This window comes from Thamnophis sirtalis, unplaced genomic scaffold (assembly GCF_051295495.1).
Source record: "Thamnophis sirtalis isolate CommonGarterSnake01/CBP01778 unplaced genomic scaffold, rThaSir2_p1.2 scaffold_9, whole genome shotgun sequence".
Lineage (NCBI taxonomy): Eukaryota > Metazoa > Chordata > Lepidosauria > Squamata > Natricidae > Thamnophis > Thamnophis sirtalis.
Window position 1 is genome coordinate 21,535,247 of NW_028261389.1, and position 19,731 is coordinate 21,554,977.

Sequence of the window (19,731 nt, forward strand, 5' to 3'; positions counted from 1 at the left end):
TTGGCTGAAATTAATGTGCCTGGATAAGATACACTTATCTTGCTAATTGTCTAATTAGCACAAAACTACTTTCTTTGTTGAGTTCTGGATGTCAAGTTTGATCCCAACATTTCTCCCTCAATCTGTGGACAAACTAATATATTTCTTAGCACCCTAATACTGGCTGAATGTTAGAATGAAAATTAGGACAGATTATAGGTAACAATAATATAAATGCTATAGATAAGTGATGGCGAACAATTATCGCCTCAGGGACCAAAAGCACATGCGTGTGCTCTATTGCGCTCACTCGTGTGCTTACCCCCATAAATTAAAGCCACATGAACGGCTTTCTTGGAGCCTAGGGAGGGCGAAAAACGCCCCACCATGCAAACCAGAAGTTCAGGAATGGACTTCCAGGTTGCCCGTTGAGCTGTTTTTCTCCCAACGGAGGCTTCAGGCTTCCCTGAAGTCCGTTCCTGAACTTCCAGTTTGCACATTGGGCAGTTTTTCGCCCTCCAGAAACTTCAGGAGGCTTCAGGGAAGCCTCTGGAGGGCAAAACATGCCCAAAAATCAGCTGGCCAGCTGTAGCTGGCAAGACAATGCCTCACATGCCTTCAGAAATGGCTCCGCATGCCACCTATGCGTGCCATAGGTTCACCATCATGGCTATAGATGCATTTCACAATAAAAATTAAAACTTAAACACTGTGACCAAAATTGTTGGAACTACCCAATTCATTGCAAGCACTGGTTTATCCAGTGCTGATATGCCAAATGGGCTGCCTTGGACAGATTCTGAAGCTTCTTACTGTAAAAGCAGTTTTAACAAGCATGAAGGTCTCAAATGAAGAGCAAATAACTATCAAAATCCACCAATCAATAGTAAGGGCAAAAGGGAATACTATTATCTAGAACAGGACTGTCAAACCTGAGGCCCACGGGCTGGATGCATTACGTACTGGCCACCCCCACGCCCGGTTTAGCAAAGGGCAAAAAAGTCTCAATATGTCATGTGATGATACCATGATGATGTGAGTTTGACACCTCTGGTCTAGAAGGAAGCAACAACATACTGTGTTTCCCCGAAAATATGACAGGCTCTTATTTTCTTTTAACTCCCGAAATAAGCACTTGGCCTTATTTTCAAGGAGGTCTTATTATTTTTGAGGTGCAGGAGGCGGCAAGCATGGTCATCTCCTGGCTGCTGCTGTGTCGCAATATTTTGTGGGAAGGGCTTATTTTCAGGGGAGGGCTTATTTTAGCACATGCGCTCAAAAGCCCAATTGGCCTTATTTTCCAGCGTGGTCTTATTTTCAGAGTAGTTCAGATGGAAGATTAATTAGGTAAACTCTCATAAGATTACATTTGTAAGTAGTATCATTTGGGGCTCTGGAAGCTGCATTGAAGCCCCCAGATTCTGCTCCTTTGTAATGATAACTATTAAAAAAAGTAGAAGAATGAGACTGTATTTCATGCCTGTACCATCATGTCTCTTCTTACCTGCTAATTGATGTTCTCTGGCAATCTGACAGATGTACTCAATGGTAGAAACTGGCACATTCCCATCAATGCATATCACTGGAGCCAAGCACAGATTCTCCTTGAACTGTGACACCTGAAGGGAATAGCAGGAGACAGTTGCCAATGGAAAAACCAAGTAGAATCTATGAATGGGACAAATGCAGGATATGAATTTTGTAGGTTGGTCATGTCCCATGATCAATCTAACAAGTCCTTTTGAGGGAGTGTTATCCTAAATCAATATTGTCATTTGCATGAAAGTGACGTCTCCTTTGCATTGGGCTCAGTTTAGAGTTTTCACAGTAATATAGAATTAGTTTGCTACTGTCTTCTAGGATGTTGCTTAACATCTTCATCTAACCTACAGTCCTGGGGCCTTCCATCCTGTTTAGCTCATATAATGCAATATTCTCATGTCTACATTTCTCCTCTCCATGTGCTAATGTTTTTTATCATCCCACAAATTTACTACTGTCTGAATGAATTAAAGTTGACAATCAAAGTGCATATCTCTCCTTCTTTATCTGAAGGATCAGGGCCTCTTCCTTGTGGCCAAACTAATATGCATTCCTCAAGTCCTTGAAGGTCAGAAAAGTATGCCTGAGTAATTTGTACCGCCAATCTGAATTTATCTCCCTTGATAATGAAGCTTACAAGAAGTTTGTGGTTTATACTTCCTTTGTTTCCACTTTCACTCAGCATCCCTAATTGATGAAGGCAAAAACCACATACTTCTTCAAAGTATATCAAAGAAGACTTGAGTGAATCTGGACTAGTATCTGGATTCTGGAACAGTGGTTTTAGATATCTTTCAAATTGTTAGATCACTAGTGACAGATTACTAATTTAGAGTTGCTCCATATTAGTAACCTGCCACTTGAGCTTTTTCTGAATAGGGTTCCACAGGTCTTCTGAGTGCCCTCCAATAGTTTGACTAACAGGCAACAGGGAAAAGAAAGAATACAGGAAGAAATGGGGGATGTCAGTCCTCAGGGTGCATCCAGAAATCTTCCTCCCGCTTCATCACAGACCTATCCTCTCCCACATCCACTTATCAGTTGGGCTTTCTTTACTTACAGGTTTACAACTCATTCTTGCTACCATTTTGGCCCAAAGGTAAGCTGACAGAACTCAAGTCAATTTCACCAGCTGCCAAATAACTGGTTCAATGTGGCAGGGAAATACAATAACAAAAATTCATTGCCTAGTAGTAAGACATCAGACTTTGTATAGACAAGTGTTGCCCAATCTTGACAGTTCTAAAATGCGCGGACTTCAACTCCCAGCCATGGCTGACTGGAGAACTCTGGGAGTTGAAGCCCACACATCTTAGAGCCGCCAAGATTGAGAAACACTGGGATAGATACATATTCTTTAAATGTTGCTGGTTATTGGTTGGTTGATGTTACAACACACCTTGTGATCATAGCTATTACACTTCTACTGTTTCAGTAGAGGAGGATGCACATATGTCTCTTTTACCTCTCAGATAGAATGTTCTAGGATTGGCAAAACAATCTCCAGCCATTTAAAAAAAGTCACCTGCTTTCAAGTAGGCTATATTCAACTTGAAAAGTAACAGCTTTCACTGCAATGGAAAATCTACTTCATCATCATCATCTTCTTCTTCCGTATGTATGTATGTATGTATGTATGTATGTATGTATGTATGTATGTATGTATGATCCAGCATGACTTCTGGAACGCCTTGAGCAATTTCAACCAAACTTAAACAGACAACGTATCCTCTGGAAACAAATATTGGGGGGGGAAGACACCCCTGGTGTGTGGGGGGGGGGGTCTGTCTGTCTGTTTGTCTGTGTTCCAGCATAATTCTGGAATGCCTGGCCCATTAAGGGGAGTGAGTGTGGTGTCCTAGAGCAGCAATTGTTTGTGATGTCAGTTCCTTCACAGCTTCCTCTGGAAAAGCCAGCCATGACGTTCACCCTCCAGTGGACCAATGGTGAAGCGCCTGATGGATTTGGAGCAAGGTGCCAGGGCGGGAAAGTGGAGTGCATGGGAGGCAGAAGGGAGAGGGCAGGAATGATGGGCATGGCAGTGGGGGAAAAGAAAGGCCCCTGTCAGACAAACATTTGATGTCTATAAATACCCAGGCAATGCCGGGTCATCAGCTAGTATGGAATAAAAACAAGCATCATAGTTTCAAGCTAACTATATGTATGTTTTTCTGCCTCTGCTATATAACAGCAACACTTACACATCTGTCAATGTTCAGCATGTAAGAACTGGAACCAAGCACGCACACAAGAATCCTAAAATTCCCAATCAGTAGTTCTTATTATAGAAAAGCTAGAATGATAATGAAAGAGTTTGGGCAACTAGTGTTTCAAGCACAAATCCTACTGCTGGAGTTACTATCAAGCCCGTTTGTGCCCTCTTCTTTGGCTGTCTTGTGTACTTGGTTTCCACTTTGGGAAGAGGAAAATCTGTCCCTTCAACAGAAAACAGTGTGATCTATCATTGTGTTGTCTTTCTCTGACTGCTTGAGAATTACTAACTCCCACACCATCTGTCGGTCAGAATCATATTAGGAAGAAAAAGAGAGTGTTGTATGAAATTGCCTTACATCGGATGCCTGCCTATGTTTACACTTGAAATTCAGACCGTGGGATTTGTAGTCCAAAACCAAGTGGCCTAACTCAGTGTTTCTCAACCTTGGCAACTTGAAGATGTCTGGACTTCAACTCCCAGAATTCCCCAGCCAGCATTCGCTGGCTGTGGAATTCTGGGAGTTGAAGTCCGGACATCTTCAAGTTGCCAAGGTTGAGAAACACTGGCCTAACTCATGATTTCTAATGCCAACATCCATCTTCTTCAACGTAATCTACCCAAACAGCATTTCTACAAGCCGTATCTGCACAGCCGTAACCTGTGCACCAGAATCACTTTGCATGTTCGCTCAGATATAAACTCTGTTGGCTTCCATACAGTCTAAACTCTAAAACATGCAAATGAATGAGCTAAGGCAGCAAATCAAGCTGAACATTTTGCTCGATAGATTGCATTAGTCATGTTTGAGTAAGCAGCTGGTGACAAAGGTCTAACCTTGCTAAAGGAGAGTTCAACTGAGCAATGTGACACCACAAAATGGACGAGGCTCTGCTCTGCACTGCCGGTCTTATAGCTAGGTCCTCCCCCCTTCCCCCCTTTTTAAAGACTTAAGTTTTCTTTAGGGATCACCTAACAGTCTTTTGTGTCTTCATTAAAACTTGAGAAAACTGAGCTGCTGATTCTCAGAAAATAGACTAGCAGCCTACATCAGAGTGGAATTCCCTGTGACAAAATTGCATTGCAAAGACACAAACCCACCTTTGACGTAGGTTTTCCTGCCTGCCCTGCAACCTGCTTGTGTCTCAAATTTGGCTTAAAGGAACAGAAGGAAACACAGCCCAGTGCTTATGTGGTTGAGGACGACAAAAATTCTAAGCAATTTTGTTGTTATTGTATAAGAAAATATATATCACTTAATGGTTATTCCTCTCTCCCCGGCTTCACTTCTTTGGTTTAATGTTTTTCTACTCTGGTATTGGAGAAGATTCTTGGAAAATACTGAAAAACCAATAAATCTACACAGAGTTTTCATTCAAGGCACAAAAAGATCAAGTTCAAATGATCCTAGTTCAGACATATTATGGGAAGACATAGCTCTATGGGGAAAGCAGGAAAACTGGAAGGGGGGAAAAAAGAAGAGGATGACTAGGAGCAAGGTAAATGTCTATGGAGATTCTCAGTCATCCAGGTCATGGTTGTCCCAAAGGCAAAGCCCAAAACAAAACTGGCCATTTTTTTTTAAATTGAAGACATTTCGTTTCTTGGATGAGAAGCAAAATACCTTCAAGGAAAAGCAAAGTCCACCTGTCTTTTGAAAATGCACCTTTGGCAGCAAAGTAGGTAAGGTAAAGGTAAAGGTTCCCCTCACACATATATGCTAGTCATTCCTGACTCTAGAGGGCGGTGCTCATCTCCATTTCAAAGCCGAAGAACCAGAGCTGTCTGAAGATGTCTCCGTTGTCATGTGGCCAGCATGACTAAATGCCAAAGGTACACAGAACACTGTTATCTTCCCACCAAAGATGGTCCCTATTTTTCTACTTGCATTTTTGCATGCTTTCAAACTGCTAGGTTGGCAGAAGCTGGGACAAGTAACAGGAGCTCACTCCGTTACATGGCGCTAGGGATTTGAACCACCGAACTGCGGACCTTTCTGATCAACAAGCTCAGCGTCTTAGCTACTGAGCCACTGCATCCCTCTTAGCAAAGTAGATAGGTAATGTATAATGGTGGTGGGAGCACCATTGGAAGAACGTAAGAACCACATTAGGGAAAGATCATCATAGAGAAAAAAAATCTATGTACCGGTAGTTGCTAAGAGTCAACAATGATCTGTTGGCATATAATCAAATCAACCATTTCTTTGGTAAAGCAAATGGGACTCTCAAGAGTGTGGTGATGCGGTGAGAAGAATGAACACTGTTTTTCCCTTTCAAAAATGAATTTTCAGTTTCTTAAAGGTCTAGCAATAAGTGATTTACTGACATGCATAATTCTTTCTTAAGAAAATATGATCAGCTGTTAAGGGCAGGGTCTCAGCATTCATGGGGGAAAGGGTGGAGTTGCATCTGAATCACTGTTAATCGTCTCTTCCATTAGAGTCCTAAAATATGCCTCACTCATCAAGCAACTCATGATTACTTGTATCTCCACAGGTAGGCACGTATTAGAAATCAACATCTGGAAGGAATTGTGGGTGGAGGCCTCAGAATTGAAAAAGTGGCTTTCAGCAGTCCATCATAAGCTCAGAAGAACAAATCCACTACAGGCAAAAATGTCTAGAATTACAGATTACCTGGGCCAGCCTTGAGGGCAATGATTCACAGGGGCACAGCATGGGGATTTTTCCAGTAGGAAAACAAACCTGGAACTTGGAAACATCATTTCTACCACCCTAAAATCTTTCAAAGGCAAATGAGACAGAAATAAATGAAAATGTAGCTAATGATAAAATGTAGATGTGATCAAATCTCCAGGGTAACACAATGCATAATATATCTTTTCAGCTCTTTGTTTATTTAGAAGACGGGTACACAATACAGCCTAGAGTCTGCATGCCCCCTCTCCCAACACCTGTCAGAGTTAGCAGGGCCAATATTTGCTGGATCTTTTTGTTTCGGGGGGAAATTACAGCAGGCTAAAATTGGATGACACAAGTGCCTTCAGCCTCCATATTTCATCTGCCAAAACCCTGATGCAACAAACTGGGAGAAAAAAAAATGGCTTCTGCTTATTTCATAGATGTTCTGCCATCATCAATCACGTTCTCTGTGGTCATTGAAAGCTCCTGACTGGAAAATACTAGAAATGGAAGTTTCACTCTGTGAACTGCAAGACAGATTGTGCTTCAATTCAGTAAAACATCCAAAATATATGATATCCATGAAAGTGATGACACAGTAATAGGATAATAATAGACTAAAGGCTAAAGGGATGAGGAGGAAGGAGAAACTACTTTTATATCTAGTGATGACTTGTAGGCTGTCCAGTCAGAGGCTCAGGACCAGGTGAAGATGACACTGTGTGACTGAAGGAGACAACTGATATGGTCAGCACATGACTGCCCTATGATAAAGTGTAAATGAGGACAGGATGTATGTTGAATATAAAAAAGCTGCACTCTGCCCTTAAGAAAGCAGACAATGACAATGATAAAGAAAATCCAATCAATACCAGACACTGTAATCAGAAGAACACAGGAAGACCTTACATATTGCTCTGTTATCTGCTGGTGGATTTCCATGTCTCCCAAGCCAAAGGTAAGTTCTCCAGTGCCTGTGATTACAGCACAGTAAGTTGCTGTGTTGCGTCCTTTCAGTTGTAAGACTCCTCTCATATCCTTAAAGCAAACCAAGAGAGACAAAGTCAGCAACGTTTATTTCGCTCTCAGAAATTGCTTTTCTACTCTTCACTTTTTCAGCTCTGTATAGCAATTGAGTTGCAGGACTGCGTACTCCTATAGACTCCTTCCTAAAAATGATGTTCTGAAGATGCTTCTTGGATGAGAAGCAAAACAAAGTCCAGCTGCCTTTAGAAAAACCATCTTTGGGACAACCATGACTTGGAGGACTGAGAATCTTCATGGACATCCTTCCTGAACTCTTAGGACATTTAGGACTTCACGGAGATACCTTCTGCAAGTCCACTTCTCTATGGCGCAACCTATACCACTTATCAATTTCATTTATTGATATTTATATGACATCTCACCATTATTTAAGTGGTTTACAATGAAATTAATAAACAGTAATGAAAGTAATATTTTTAAGATATTAGAAACAAAACATGGGCATAATTTGCAGTTTAGGTACTGCCCATGCAGAGGGCAAATATTTAAACTTCACCTTCACCATGTCCAACTTGAAAATTAAGCCATGCAGCCTATGATTGAATATAACAGTTTCCATGGTATTGCCCACGTAGTCTGTTATTTAGAAGAAGATGCTGGTTTGCTAAATATTGAGCAAACAAACATAAAAATTAAAACTCAAAGTTATAAAATTGAAAGAAAGGGAAACAAAGATTGAAAGAAAATAAAAGGCTTTACAGTAGTTTTGTTATTCACTGCCCACAGTTAGTTGTTTTGTAAGATGGGCCGCTATATAAATTGAACAAATAAATAAGAGAAAATTGGAAGCACATATATTGTACTAAATATTGTAAGATCATAAGTTAACAATGTCAAATGTTGTAAGCTACCATATGCCTGCAGTGTCGCAAAACAGATTCTGAATGTTCATCTTTCCCCATGACTGAGATAAAAACGGGCATCTTCCCAAGACGACTTAAGCAATCTGAAAAACAAAAAGGAAAAAAAATGTAGCTAAACTTGGTTGGATATTTGAATCAGAATATCAAAGTCAAAGGCTCTTGAGATTTTCTGCTCTTTATCTGCTGTGTCCTATCATGTAGTGAGCTGACAACAAGGAGGAAGAAGAGCTGCAACTATTGGCACCTTGTCTTGTGCCATTGTAATGTAGAGAAATTAGCATATGATACACTGCAAAGGAGGTTGCTGTGCATTATGGACAAGGATGTCATTGTTCCAACGTTTCTGCTCAGCCAGAAGGCTAGGTGGATGCTTCACCATTTTCCCACTGAAATTCCAAATAGCTGTGTAGCAGATGGACAGATAGATGCATGGATGGTCTGCATTTATAAGGTTATCCAGCTCAGCAGTCACTCTGGATGGCATGCAGATTAAAACAGATACAACAGCAAAAAGCAAAGGAAGTAATAACACAGCAGCAAACATAATAGGGAGAAATAATGTATAATGTAACCAAAACTGACACTGCACACCTTGACCTATGCTTTTCAAGGATTGTTTACATGTCCGTAGGATTGAATGTGCCTGTACCTCTGGAGAGGATGTTCTTTCAAAGGAAGGTGCTAAGACAGATGCTGGAGATGGAATTTGAAACCTTCTGGATGCAAAGCGTATAGCCTAGCCTTGAATTATAATTCTCTTCCATTTAGGGCTTAGTTTGCGAGGATCAGAGAGGAATAGAACCAAGCCAGTCAGGAGTAATTTGATCAGGGAAACGATATGGGTATTTCAGCTGAATTAATAAGGGAGAGATGAATGACCACTCTGCTAAACAACTAAGTCCCACAACACTATCATACTATTTAGTAAGGCTCTATTACTATTATTCTTCTCATTTTTCCTATTACCTATCCTATTCTCCTTTTCTACTTATGACTATAATATTGTTACTTGTACCTTTAATATTTATGTTGTTTTATTTAGTTTCCTAGTATGATTTAGGTCTGTGATGGCAAACCTGTGGCACGTGCGCCAGAGATGGCATGCAGAGACCTCTCTGTGGGCACCGGCACCCTCACCAGCTGCTCTTCTGGCTTTTGGCACACACATGTGTGCTGGCCAGCTGGCCTTCGTGAGTGCCAGAGCACCGGAAAATGGCCTGGAAAATGCCCCAAAACCAGGCCATTTTCTGGTTATTTTTCTGGCTGTTTTTGGCATGAAAACAGCAGAAAATGGCCTGAAAAACAGCCAAAAAACAGGCATGCACACATAAGCCAGCTGGTCTTTGGCTTTCCAGTGCTCTGGTTCGTGCATGCATAAGCGTTCCGGTTTGGACACTTGGTGCTGAAAAGGTTTTCCATCACTGATTTAGGTAGATTGCTTATTTAGTATCCTATGGACTACCATTAAGTGTTGTATCTTATGATTTATGATGGATGTATTTTTACGATCACTATGATCATGATTTATCACTTGTAGCTTTTATGTACACTGAGGACATATGAACCAAAGACGAATTCCTTGGGTGTCCAATCGCGCTTGGGAAATAAATAATTCTATTCTATAGAGAATTCTATGAAGCCTGTTTTCTTATCCCAGTAAATTTGTTTGCTGTGACTCAAGAATAGAGTTTGGGAAAATAGAGTGAGTATCGTAAGTTACAGTTAGGGGCTAGGCTGGGTGAGGGTTGAGACTAAACTACAATTCTACAATGAAGAGAGAGGAAGCATAGTGCAGTGTATGCGTGGAGACTGAGAGTAAAGCAGCTGACTCTTTAACAGCATATTTTGAATTATATTAGTATTTGTAGAACTTCCCTTCTTGGAGCACATCATAGCTATCTCTCCCACCATTTTTAGCCTCGGTGGCGCAGTGGTTAGAGTGCAGGACTGCAGGCTTTTGTATCTTGGAGCGAAGGGAAGGACGCGACAAGAAAGTATGAGGAAGTGACTTTATTCAGCTCATAGTAAACTGCGATTCAACGTGGCGTGGTTCGCGCCAAACATTTATACCCCCGGGTTTGAACGAGGAGCCAATGGGGCGTCGAGTAGCTCGACCAATCAGGGTGAAGATTGAACCGGCTCCGCCCGGGAACCAATCAGGAAAGGAGTCCTTTATACACGCGTTCGTATTTCCCGCGCTAGTATTCAACACCCCTCCCCCCCCAGTCAAAGAGTTCCTTTAGGAAGGGCAAACATAGTCTTGTAGGTAGGCGGGACGGTGGCGTTCTCGTCCCGATCTTCGTGGCTCCCCGGCGGCCGTCGACGGGGGGGAAGCCGCCGGCGGAGGCGTGTCTGTGGTGGGGCGGTGAACCTGCGGTGCGGTCCCGTGAGAGAGCGCTGGCCCCGGGCCCCGTGCCCGAAGTCCATCTGTCCGGGGCGGTGTTTCCGTGGCGGCCGGAGTGTCCGGTAGCGGCTCCGTGCAGTCCGGTAGGGGTGTAGGTTCAGAGTCTCGATAAGGGGTTCGAGGAAGGGAATAGCCGGGTGAGGTGCGCCTGTTTGGAAAGTTCGCATCGGCTTGTCTCCCGTTCCCCGGTTGGAAACGGTCCGTAGGGAAAAGAGTCAACGAAGGTGGCTCCGGCTGAGAGCGGGTGTCTGAGGGACTTGGGCCGTCTGTTTCCGCGGGAAGACGACGCCTTAATTGGTCCACGTGGCGCCTCCATTGTATTCCGTCGGCCAGGCCGACCCTGAAGGAACAGGGGCCAGTCAGGGCTGTGATGGTTGCGGGAACCCACCGTGGATCCCCAGAAAAAGAGCGGGCCCATACAGGATCCCCTAACTTAAACGCGTGGGAAGGGAGGGCCCCCAGGTTGCTCGGCAGATCCCCTGCGTAAAGTGGATGGAGTCTGTCTAGGGGTGTTCGCAATCTCCTACCCATCAAGAGCTCCGCGGGACTTTTATTAGTCGTTGGGCAGGGTATGGAGTGCTGGCTCAAGAGGTAAGCCGCCACTCTTTCTTGCCAGTCGCCCTGGCCCATGCGGCCCAAGGCTTCTTTTGCTGAGCGAACTGCGCGCTCCGCCCGGCCATTACTAGCTGGGTGATAGGGGGCTGTGGCCGCGTGTCTGATTCCTTGCTCGGCCAGGAATTCTTGGAACGTGGTGGAGGTAAACTGGGGCCCGTTATCGGAAACTATCACATCCGGTAACCCATGGGTAGCGAACATCTTACGCAGGGCCCTCACTGTACTCTCCGCTGTGGTGGAGGTCATGATTACCAGCTCCACCCACTTAGAGTAAGCATCTACCACTATCATAAAGTTTCGGCCGTGAAAGGGACCGGCGAAATCAATATGTAAACGGGACCATGGGCCTCTGGGGATTTCCCACTCGCGAGGGGCGGCTGTGGGGGGATTCGGCCTAGAGTTTTGGCATATTCTACATCGGCCTACATAATCTGCGATTTCGGAATCTAGCAAGGGCCACCACACATAGCTACGGGCTAACGCTTTCATTCGCGCTATGCCTGGGTGGTTTTTATGGAGTGCAGGCAGGATTCGTGCCCGCAGGGCTGTGGGGATCACTACCCTATCCCCCCAGACAAGACACCCCCCGTGAAGGGCGAGTTCGACTTGTCGCACTTTAAATGGACGGAATTCTTCCGCTACCTTTTCCGTGGGCCACCCCCTCAAAACCCATGAAGCAACCTGAGATAGGACGGGGTCAGCCTTTGTGCAGGCTGCAACGTCCGCGGCCGAGACGGGGAGGTCGGATTCGGCGATGGACAGAACAGAGAGCGCGGGCACGTGGGCTGTGTCCGTCTCTGGCAGGGGGCAACGGCTTAGAGCGTCTGCGTGCCCTAGCTGTTTGCCCGGACGGTATAACAGCGTATACGAATACGCTGTTAGGAACTCCGTCCACCGAGTCATGCGGGGGGACAAAATGGGGGGAGTTGGCTTGTCGCCCGCCAGTAGCCCCAGGAGGGGCTTGTGATCCATGACCAGGGTGAAATTCCTACCGTAGAGGTAGTCATGGAACCGCTTAATGCCGGAGACTGCAGCCAGGGCCTCTTTATCGATTTGGCTGTAGTTCCGCTCCGTGGAGGAGAGTGTCCGGGAATAGAAAGCTATGGGGGCTTCTGAGCCGTTCGGGAGGATGTGGCTCAGAACCGCCCCTACGCCATAGGGGGAGGCGTCGCAAGTCAGAATTAGAGGCATCCTATCGCTGTACTGGATTAGGACTGCCGATGAAGTTAAAATATCCTTTATAGCCGCGAACGCGTGTGCTTCACGGCTACCCCATTTCCAGGCCGCTGACCGGTCCAGTAGTCGGTGTAGCGGCTCAGCTAGTGACGCCTTGTGGGGGATAAAAGGGGCGTAGAAGTTTAAAAGCCCCAGGAAGGCCTGTAATTCCGCCCTAGAGGTGGGTGCGGGTGCGTTTTTGATGGCGGCAACTTTGGAAGGAGTGGGGTGGATGCCTTGTGCATCAATGAGGAACCCCAAGAATTCGACTTTAGGAACAGCAATTTCGCATTTGCTGCGCTTTAATTTCAGTCCTGCCTCCCTAAAACGTGTGAGGACCTCCCGCAGTGTTTTCAGGAGTTCCGAGTGACTGGGGGCTGCGACCAGGACGTCGTCGAAGTAGGGAACGACGCCTGGGAGCCCATGGAGCAGCCGCTCCATGAGGCTCTGGAAAATCCCAGGGGCGACCGAGACGCCGAATTGTAGGCGGCGGCAACGGAAGGCCCCGCGGTGGGTGACGATGGTCTGGGCTGTAGCCGCATCGTCGTCTACGGGAAGCTGCTGGTAGGCCTGTGCCATGTCTAGCTTGGCGAAAATGCGGCCCTGTCCTAAAGAGTGGAGTAGGTGCTGCACTACGGGAACCGGATACGGGTTTGCCTGCAGGGCCAAATTGATGGTCGACTTGTAGTCGGCACATATCCTCACCGATCCGTCGGGTTTGACCGGGAGGACTATGGGGGTTTCCCAACGGGCGTGATCTACGGGCTCGAGTACCCCCTGCTCGATAAGTTTATCCAGTTCAGCGTCTACCTTTGCTCTCAATGCGAAAGGGACCCTGCGTGCCTTCAGCCTAACGGGAGCGACCTGGGGATCAAGGCAGAGGGAAATGGGGGTGCCCTTGTAACAACCCAATCTCCCATCGAACACATCCGCGAACTCGTCTAGGACGCTATCTGCGGAGAGGGGAACTACCCTGTGCACCCCTTCTATGGTGAGGCCCAAGGCGGGAAACCATTCCAACCCCAGGAGAGCGGGCAGGTCGTTCCTGACGATTAGGACTGGGAGCTTCCCCTTAAAATTCCCGTATTCCACCCGGATGTGGAATATCCCAGCTGTGGGAATCCCATTTCCCTGGTAGTCTAGGAGGGAGACCCCGACGGGGCGCAATCTGCTCTGGGGAACCCCGGGACAAAGGCGGGAAAACAAAGCCCAAGATAGGAGAGAACGGGAAGACCCGGAGTCCACCTCCATTTGACAAAGCTGACCTTCGAGTCGGACGGCGGTGCTTATCTTGCGGCTACCAGCGGGAACGTGGGATGCCTGGTAGACCACGCAGTCGGCGCTGGAGGGCTGGTAGGTTGAATGGCAGTCCTCAGCTCGCCTCGCGGAACGTGGCTGTTGGCGGCGTTGCGGTTGCGATGCCTGGCGCTGGTCGCTGGGCTGCATGAACGATGGGGCTGGCAGGAGAGCCCGGCAGACCCTGGCGAGGTGCCCTTCTCCTCGGCAGCGGCGGCAGACGGCAGAACGGAACGGGCAGGCTGCGCGGCTGTGGCGGCCGCCGCATCCGCGGCAAGGTGCGTTTACGGCTGGCTGAGCGGGCGTCGGTGGTTGCTGGGGTGGCCTCCGCTTCGGCTGCGTCCTCATTTGTCCGACGATTTCTTCCTCCTCCTCCTCCTCGTCTTCGGCAGGGGAGAGGTCGTCGACGAGGTGCGTCTGGGTGGACGGCCCCGCGGCGGCTTGCGCGGGGGGGTTCAGCTGGAGGCGTTCCATGTCGGCCGTGGATTGTTCGGACAGTTCGGCTGCTCGTGCTGTCTCCACGGCTTGCAACAGGGTGATTTTGTGATTCCGGAGCATGCGGCTGCGCAATTGCACGTCGCGGACCCCGCACACAAACTGCTCCGCGAGGTTCTCCTCCAGGTCTGCAAAATCACACTGGGCGGCCACAGTGCGCAAGGCCTCCAGGAACTGGCTGATGGATTCATTGGGCTTTTGCACTCGGCGGCGGAAAGCGAAACGGCGTGCAAATAGAGAGGGTGAGGGAGCGTAGTGGTTCCTCAGCCTGGACATCAGCTCGTCCCACCCAAGTTTGTAGGCTGGCCTCGGGGCGGCCAGGGCTCTCGCAGAGGCGAACATGGAAGGCTCACAGCAGGACAGGAAGAAGCTGCATTTCTCCTCGTCGGTCTGAGCCTGGTTCTTCGAGGCGATCAGGTAACACTCGAACCGCTCCATGAACCCGTCCCATGATTCTCCGGTGGCTACGCCGAATGGCGCGAAAGGAGGAAGCGACGATGCCATCGTGGTGTGGAGGCGGAGAGAGAGAGAGGAAAGGCGGAGAAAATTTCGCGTTCGCTGCCGGGGTTCTCAGTCTGAGATAGCGTTCGAGCTGGTTCAGACGCGGTGGCAGCTGGCTGTTCTTCTCCGTGGTCGCGGGAATCGGGATCCCATCCTCGTCGCCAGTTTTGTATCTTGGAGCGAAGGGAAGGACGCGACAAGAAAGTATGAGGAAGTGACTTTATTCAGCTCATAGTAAACTGCGATTCAACGTGGCGTGGTTCGCGCCAAACATTTATACCCCCGGGTTTGAACGAGGAGCCAATGGGGCGTCGAGTAGCTCGACCAATCAGGGTGAAGATTGAACCGGCTCCGCCCGGGAACCAATCAGGAAAGGAGTCCTTTATACACGCGTTCGTATTTCCCGCGCTAGTATTCAACACAGGCTACTTCTGCTGACTGCTGGCTGCCTGCAATTTGGCAGTTTGAATCTCACCAGGCTTAAGGTTGACTCAGCCTTCTATCCTTTTGAGGTCGGTAAAATGAGGACCAAATTGTTGGGGGCAATATGCTGACTCTCTGTAAACCGCTTAGAGAAGGCTGTAAAGCACTGTGAAGTGCTATTGCTATTGCTATTTTTCTTCCAACCATATCCAGTGCCATGGATGCTTGCAGGTGGGGGGTACACTATTATACTAATTATATCATGAAGATGAAGCAAATTGAATAAGATCTGTATTTTTATAATGGCAAGCTTTAAAGTGAATTATACAATGAAACAGCCTTCCCTAGTCTGATGCCGTGCTAACAGAGGGAGGGGGAGAGGTACTCCAACAGATCTGGATTGGTCAGAGGGAACTACGGTAGAAATTGTATACACCCACCCACTGTGGAAACAATTAGAATAAATTACCTGCTAGATTTTTGCCAACACCGCCAAAAGATTGTCTCACTGTAGACGGATTTGTCTGCCCCCCATCCTGAAAGTACAGAAGATAAAGCAATAAGGTAAAGCACAAATTGAAGTTCATTGGGATCTTGATTTGGTGGACTACAATCCTTTATCTTCGACATAACAACAGTTCATTTAGCAACGAAAAAAGTGACATGACCATTACAGCATCCAAAATTAGAGCATGTGAAATATTTCAGCTTTCAATTTCCAAACATTAGGAGTGCTCAAAAGTTGTGACAGGCCTTGGGGATCGTAAAGATATTTTGGTTACTTTAATAGAATTTAGATGTGCTTGGTAAGTAACTACATAAATATCATAACTTTTAAACATTTTGTTAAAAAGTTTCATTTTGTGATCAAAATTCAGACGCTTTGCAACTGACTCATATTTATGACGGTTGCAGTGCGCGGGGTCATGTGATCCCCTTTTGTAACCTTCTGACAAATGAAGTCAATGGGAAAGCCAAATTCACTTAACCACCATGATATTAAGTTAAGAATTGCAACGATTCATTTAACAACTGTGGCAGAAAAAGTTATAAAATGGGGTAAAACTCACTGAACAAATGTCTTGCTTAGTCACAGAAATTTGGGGATCAATTGTGGTCGTATGACAAGGACTACCTGTACACCCCCATTGAATCCAATAGAAATTTAACTCATACCAATAAAGATGTGGGGTTAATTTCATTCTACTATCTCAGATTATAGAATAATATTAGTGGCATTCACACTCACTACTTCTTATTACCATTTCTAACTGGATATTTCACTTCTATATGCAATCAAAAGTATAAGAGTTACTAAATATTGTGATCAATGTTTCAGGGTTCTGATGGATGCCTTAATTAAATCATGAGCCTCAAGCCAAGCTTCAAAAGAAATCCAGTTATTTATTAGGAGCTTCATGTTGGCACATTCCCAAATGAAGCTCTGACCCCACGTAATTTATGCCCCAATCATGACCCTGTTTCCCCCCTCCCCCCCAGGGTCTGTCATCAATCATATCCACCAACGGAGCAGTTTCACCAAGTTGTAGAGATCACTCCCCTCTGCCCACAGTGGGTAATTCTGGGAGACGGCCTTGAGAAAGATAAGTCTGGAAGGTACTTCTGTTTTTGGCTGTGGTGTTGCTCTGTCGGTTTCCCATCTCCCTTGCCTATGACAACTCAAGAGCAGGCCAGGGATGCTTTGCGAGTTGATACAATGATCATTGTTAAATGAAGGAAAACATTGTTGGAGATATTTTGGCTCCTTCTGTATCTACTTAACTAATTCATCACTGCTCATTTGGAACTGGTTTAAGCAATAGGGAAGGTGAGGTTTGGGAACAGGCTCAACTAACATATCTATATAACAATTGGCAAGCAATACAGCAGAGGCAGAAGACAAAATTTTATGTAAAGGTAACAAACACCCCTTGACATTTGTTAGCTTTTAGCATAAATGGATTGAAGCAGGACTCGGGAATCTGCAACTCTCCAGATGTTAAGAAGGAGGCTGGATCTGATATAGTATGAATTATAATCCACCATCTGGACAGCCATATGCTTCTGCATTAGATCAACTAATTCAGGAGATGACGATTTTGCAAACAAATTGTCAAGTTGCATGCAACAGCATCTTTATTAATCTCTCCCCATTTTGACAGAAGATAGAATTATTTATTGGCCAAGTGTGATTGGACACACAAGGAATTTGTCTTTGTGCATATGCTCTCAGTGTACATAAAAGAAAAAAAACACATTCATCAAGAATCATAAGATACAACACTTAGTGATAGTCACAGGTTCCTAATAAGCAATCAAATCATACTAGGAAACAAATTAAACAATATAAATCGTAAAGATGCAAGCAACATGGTTATAGTCATAAGTAGAAAAGGAGATAGGTAATAGGAAGGATGAGAAGAATAATAGTAATAGTGTCTCAGTAAATAGTTTGACAGTGTTCTTGTGGTAATTAGTTGTTTAGCAGAAACTCTTTTTGAAAAGTAGTGTATAATAAGCTAAAATGAAACAAGCCATACCATTTTTTTAGCATGTTGGATAAACCTAGTTTTAAAATAAATAAGGGAATTTAAAAAGAAAGTAAGTGCTATAAATGAAGGTGAAGCAGCAAGTGGATTTCAAATTATTTCTATAGTCTGATACATTTCAATTAAGACATCTAATGTAGGAATGTCACTTTTTGATCCTATCACAATATGTCTCTGTCTCCTGGACTGATATAGCAATAGCAGTAGACTTATATACCGCTTCATAGGCCTTTCAGGCCTCTCTAAGCGGTTTACAGAGAGTCAGCATATTGCCCCCAACAATCTGGGTCCTCATTTTACCCACCTCGGAAGGATGGAAGGCTGAGTCAACCCTGAGCCGGTGAGATTTGAACCGCTGACCTGCTGATCTAGCAGTAGCCTGCAGTGCTGCATTTAACCACTGCGCCACCTTGGCTCTTCAGGAATTCTATCAGGAATTCCTACAGCTGTCTTTTATTAAATTGATTCATTTACCTGCCTTGGTCCTTGCAAGTCTTCTAAACTACAGGTTGTCCACAATTTACGACAATTAAACCCAGAATTTCTGTTGCTAAGTGAGACATTTGTTAAGTGAATTTTGCCCCATTTTACAACCTTTCTTGCAGGTCAGTCACTGCAGATGTTACATTAGTAACACGGTTCTTAAGTGAATCTGGCTTCCTCATTGACTTTGCTTGTCAGAAAGTCACAAAAGAGGTTTAGTTTACTTTACTTTATGGTCATTGCACATTGTACAACAAAATTAAATGCCATCTTCAGTGTGCATTATGACTATAAAAATAAAAACACAATCATACATCCTTCACATGCTATATAATTGAAATTGAACACCCGATATTGCATTAATATTGCACTATACTATAGAATTCAATATGGTTACTGCCCTGGAATAGAAGCTGTTTTTCAGCCTCTTTGTCCTTGTTTTTATTGTCCTGGACCATCTGCTAGATGGTAATAGTTTAAAAAAAGGGTGTCCAGGATGAGATGGATCTTTAAGAATGTTTTGAACTTTCTTAAGGCAGCGGGCGCTATAAAGCTCTTCCAGAGGGGGGAGAGGGCAACCAATGATCCTCTGGGGAATGATGTTAACCCTCTGGAGCGCTGCCTTATCTGCCACTGTGCAATTGGCAAACCATACCCAGGTGCATATGACTCTGGGACACTGCAACTGTCATAAGTCAGTTGCCAAGTGTCTGAATTTTGATTGTGTGACCATGGGGATACTGTAATGGTCATAAGTGTGAAAAATGATTGTCCCATTTTTCAGAGCCGTTGTAACTTCGAATGGTCACGAACTGTTGTAAGTCGAGGGTTACCTGTATAATAAAACATTTCATCTGGGCTCACAGTATTTATCACAGTGTGTGTTTTCTTTCTGTCTCTAAGCATTAGGAAGGTTTTTCTTAGTTCATGTTAATGAAATCTCATTAGCTGCACCTCTTTTATTCTTCTGTTGAGCCACCTGTCAGATAAATCACTGACAGTTGGAAATGCAACAAAGGTTGGTTTTCCCCAAAGTTGTCTTTATATCACCTGGCACCAAATGTTCCATCTAGGCACAGAACAAAGCAAACATCTCTATTCAAGCCATTGCTTAGGTAAGCAGCATCTGCTATGAAACATTTCCACTGCTTTTGATTTGCGGAATTAGCAATATATTCCCACTGGATGGGATTTCTGGACAGCTATTATTTTTGAACCAGTAGTATCTGTAACCCACAATCAACCTGCCCAATACATTACAATGGGGCGGTGTTTAACTTAATGCTGCCATCTGTTTTAAAAGACGGCCTGCCATTTCCCCCCCCCCCTTCATTAAGAGGCCAGGGTCTCAACTTGTTGCTTTTGATGGCAGAAGTCACTGGAATTACTCTCTGCATCTCAGAGGTGTAACATTATCAAAACAAATAGATAAAAGAATAGCCAGGGGATAAAATGGACCAATA

At 45.1% G+C, this 19,731-nt stretch overlaps 1 protein-coding gene across 1 annotated transcript in view; it reads right to left on the bottom strand.

Annotated features, from left to right (window-relative positions):
* Nucleotides 1-19,731, bottom strand: part of LOC106557364 (uncharacterized) — a 49,501-nt gene that overhangs the window by 7,112 nt on the left and 22,658 nt on the right. Inside the window, exons 11-14 of the mRNA XM_087723005.1 lie at nt 15,706-15,772; nt 8,276-8,370; nt 7,287-7,415; nt 1,484-1,598 (exon numbers count right to left, since the gene is read on the bottom strand). Of these exons, the coding sequence (XP_087579131.1) occupies nt 1,484-1,598; nt 7,287-7,415; nt 8,276-8,370; nt 15,706-15,772 (406 nt within the window). The remainder of the gene's footprint in view (nt 1-1,483; nt 1,599-7,286; nt 7,416-8,275; nt 8,371-15,705; nt 15,773-19,731) is intronic.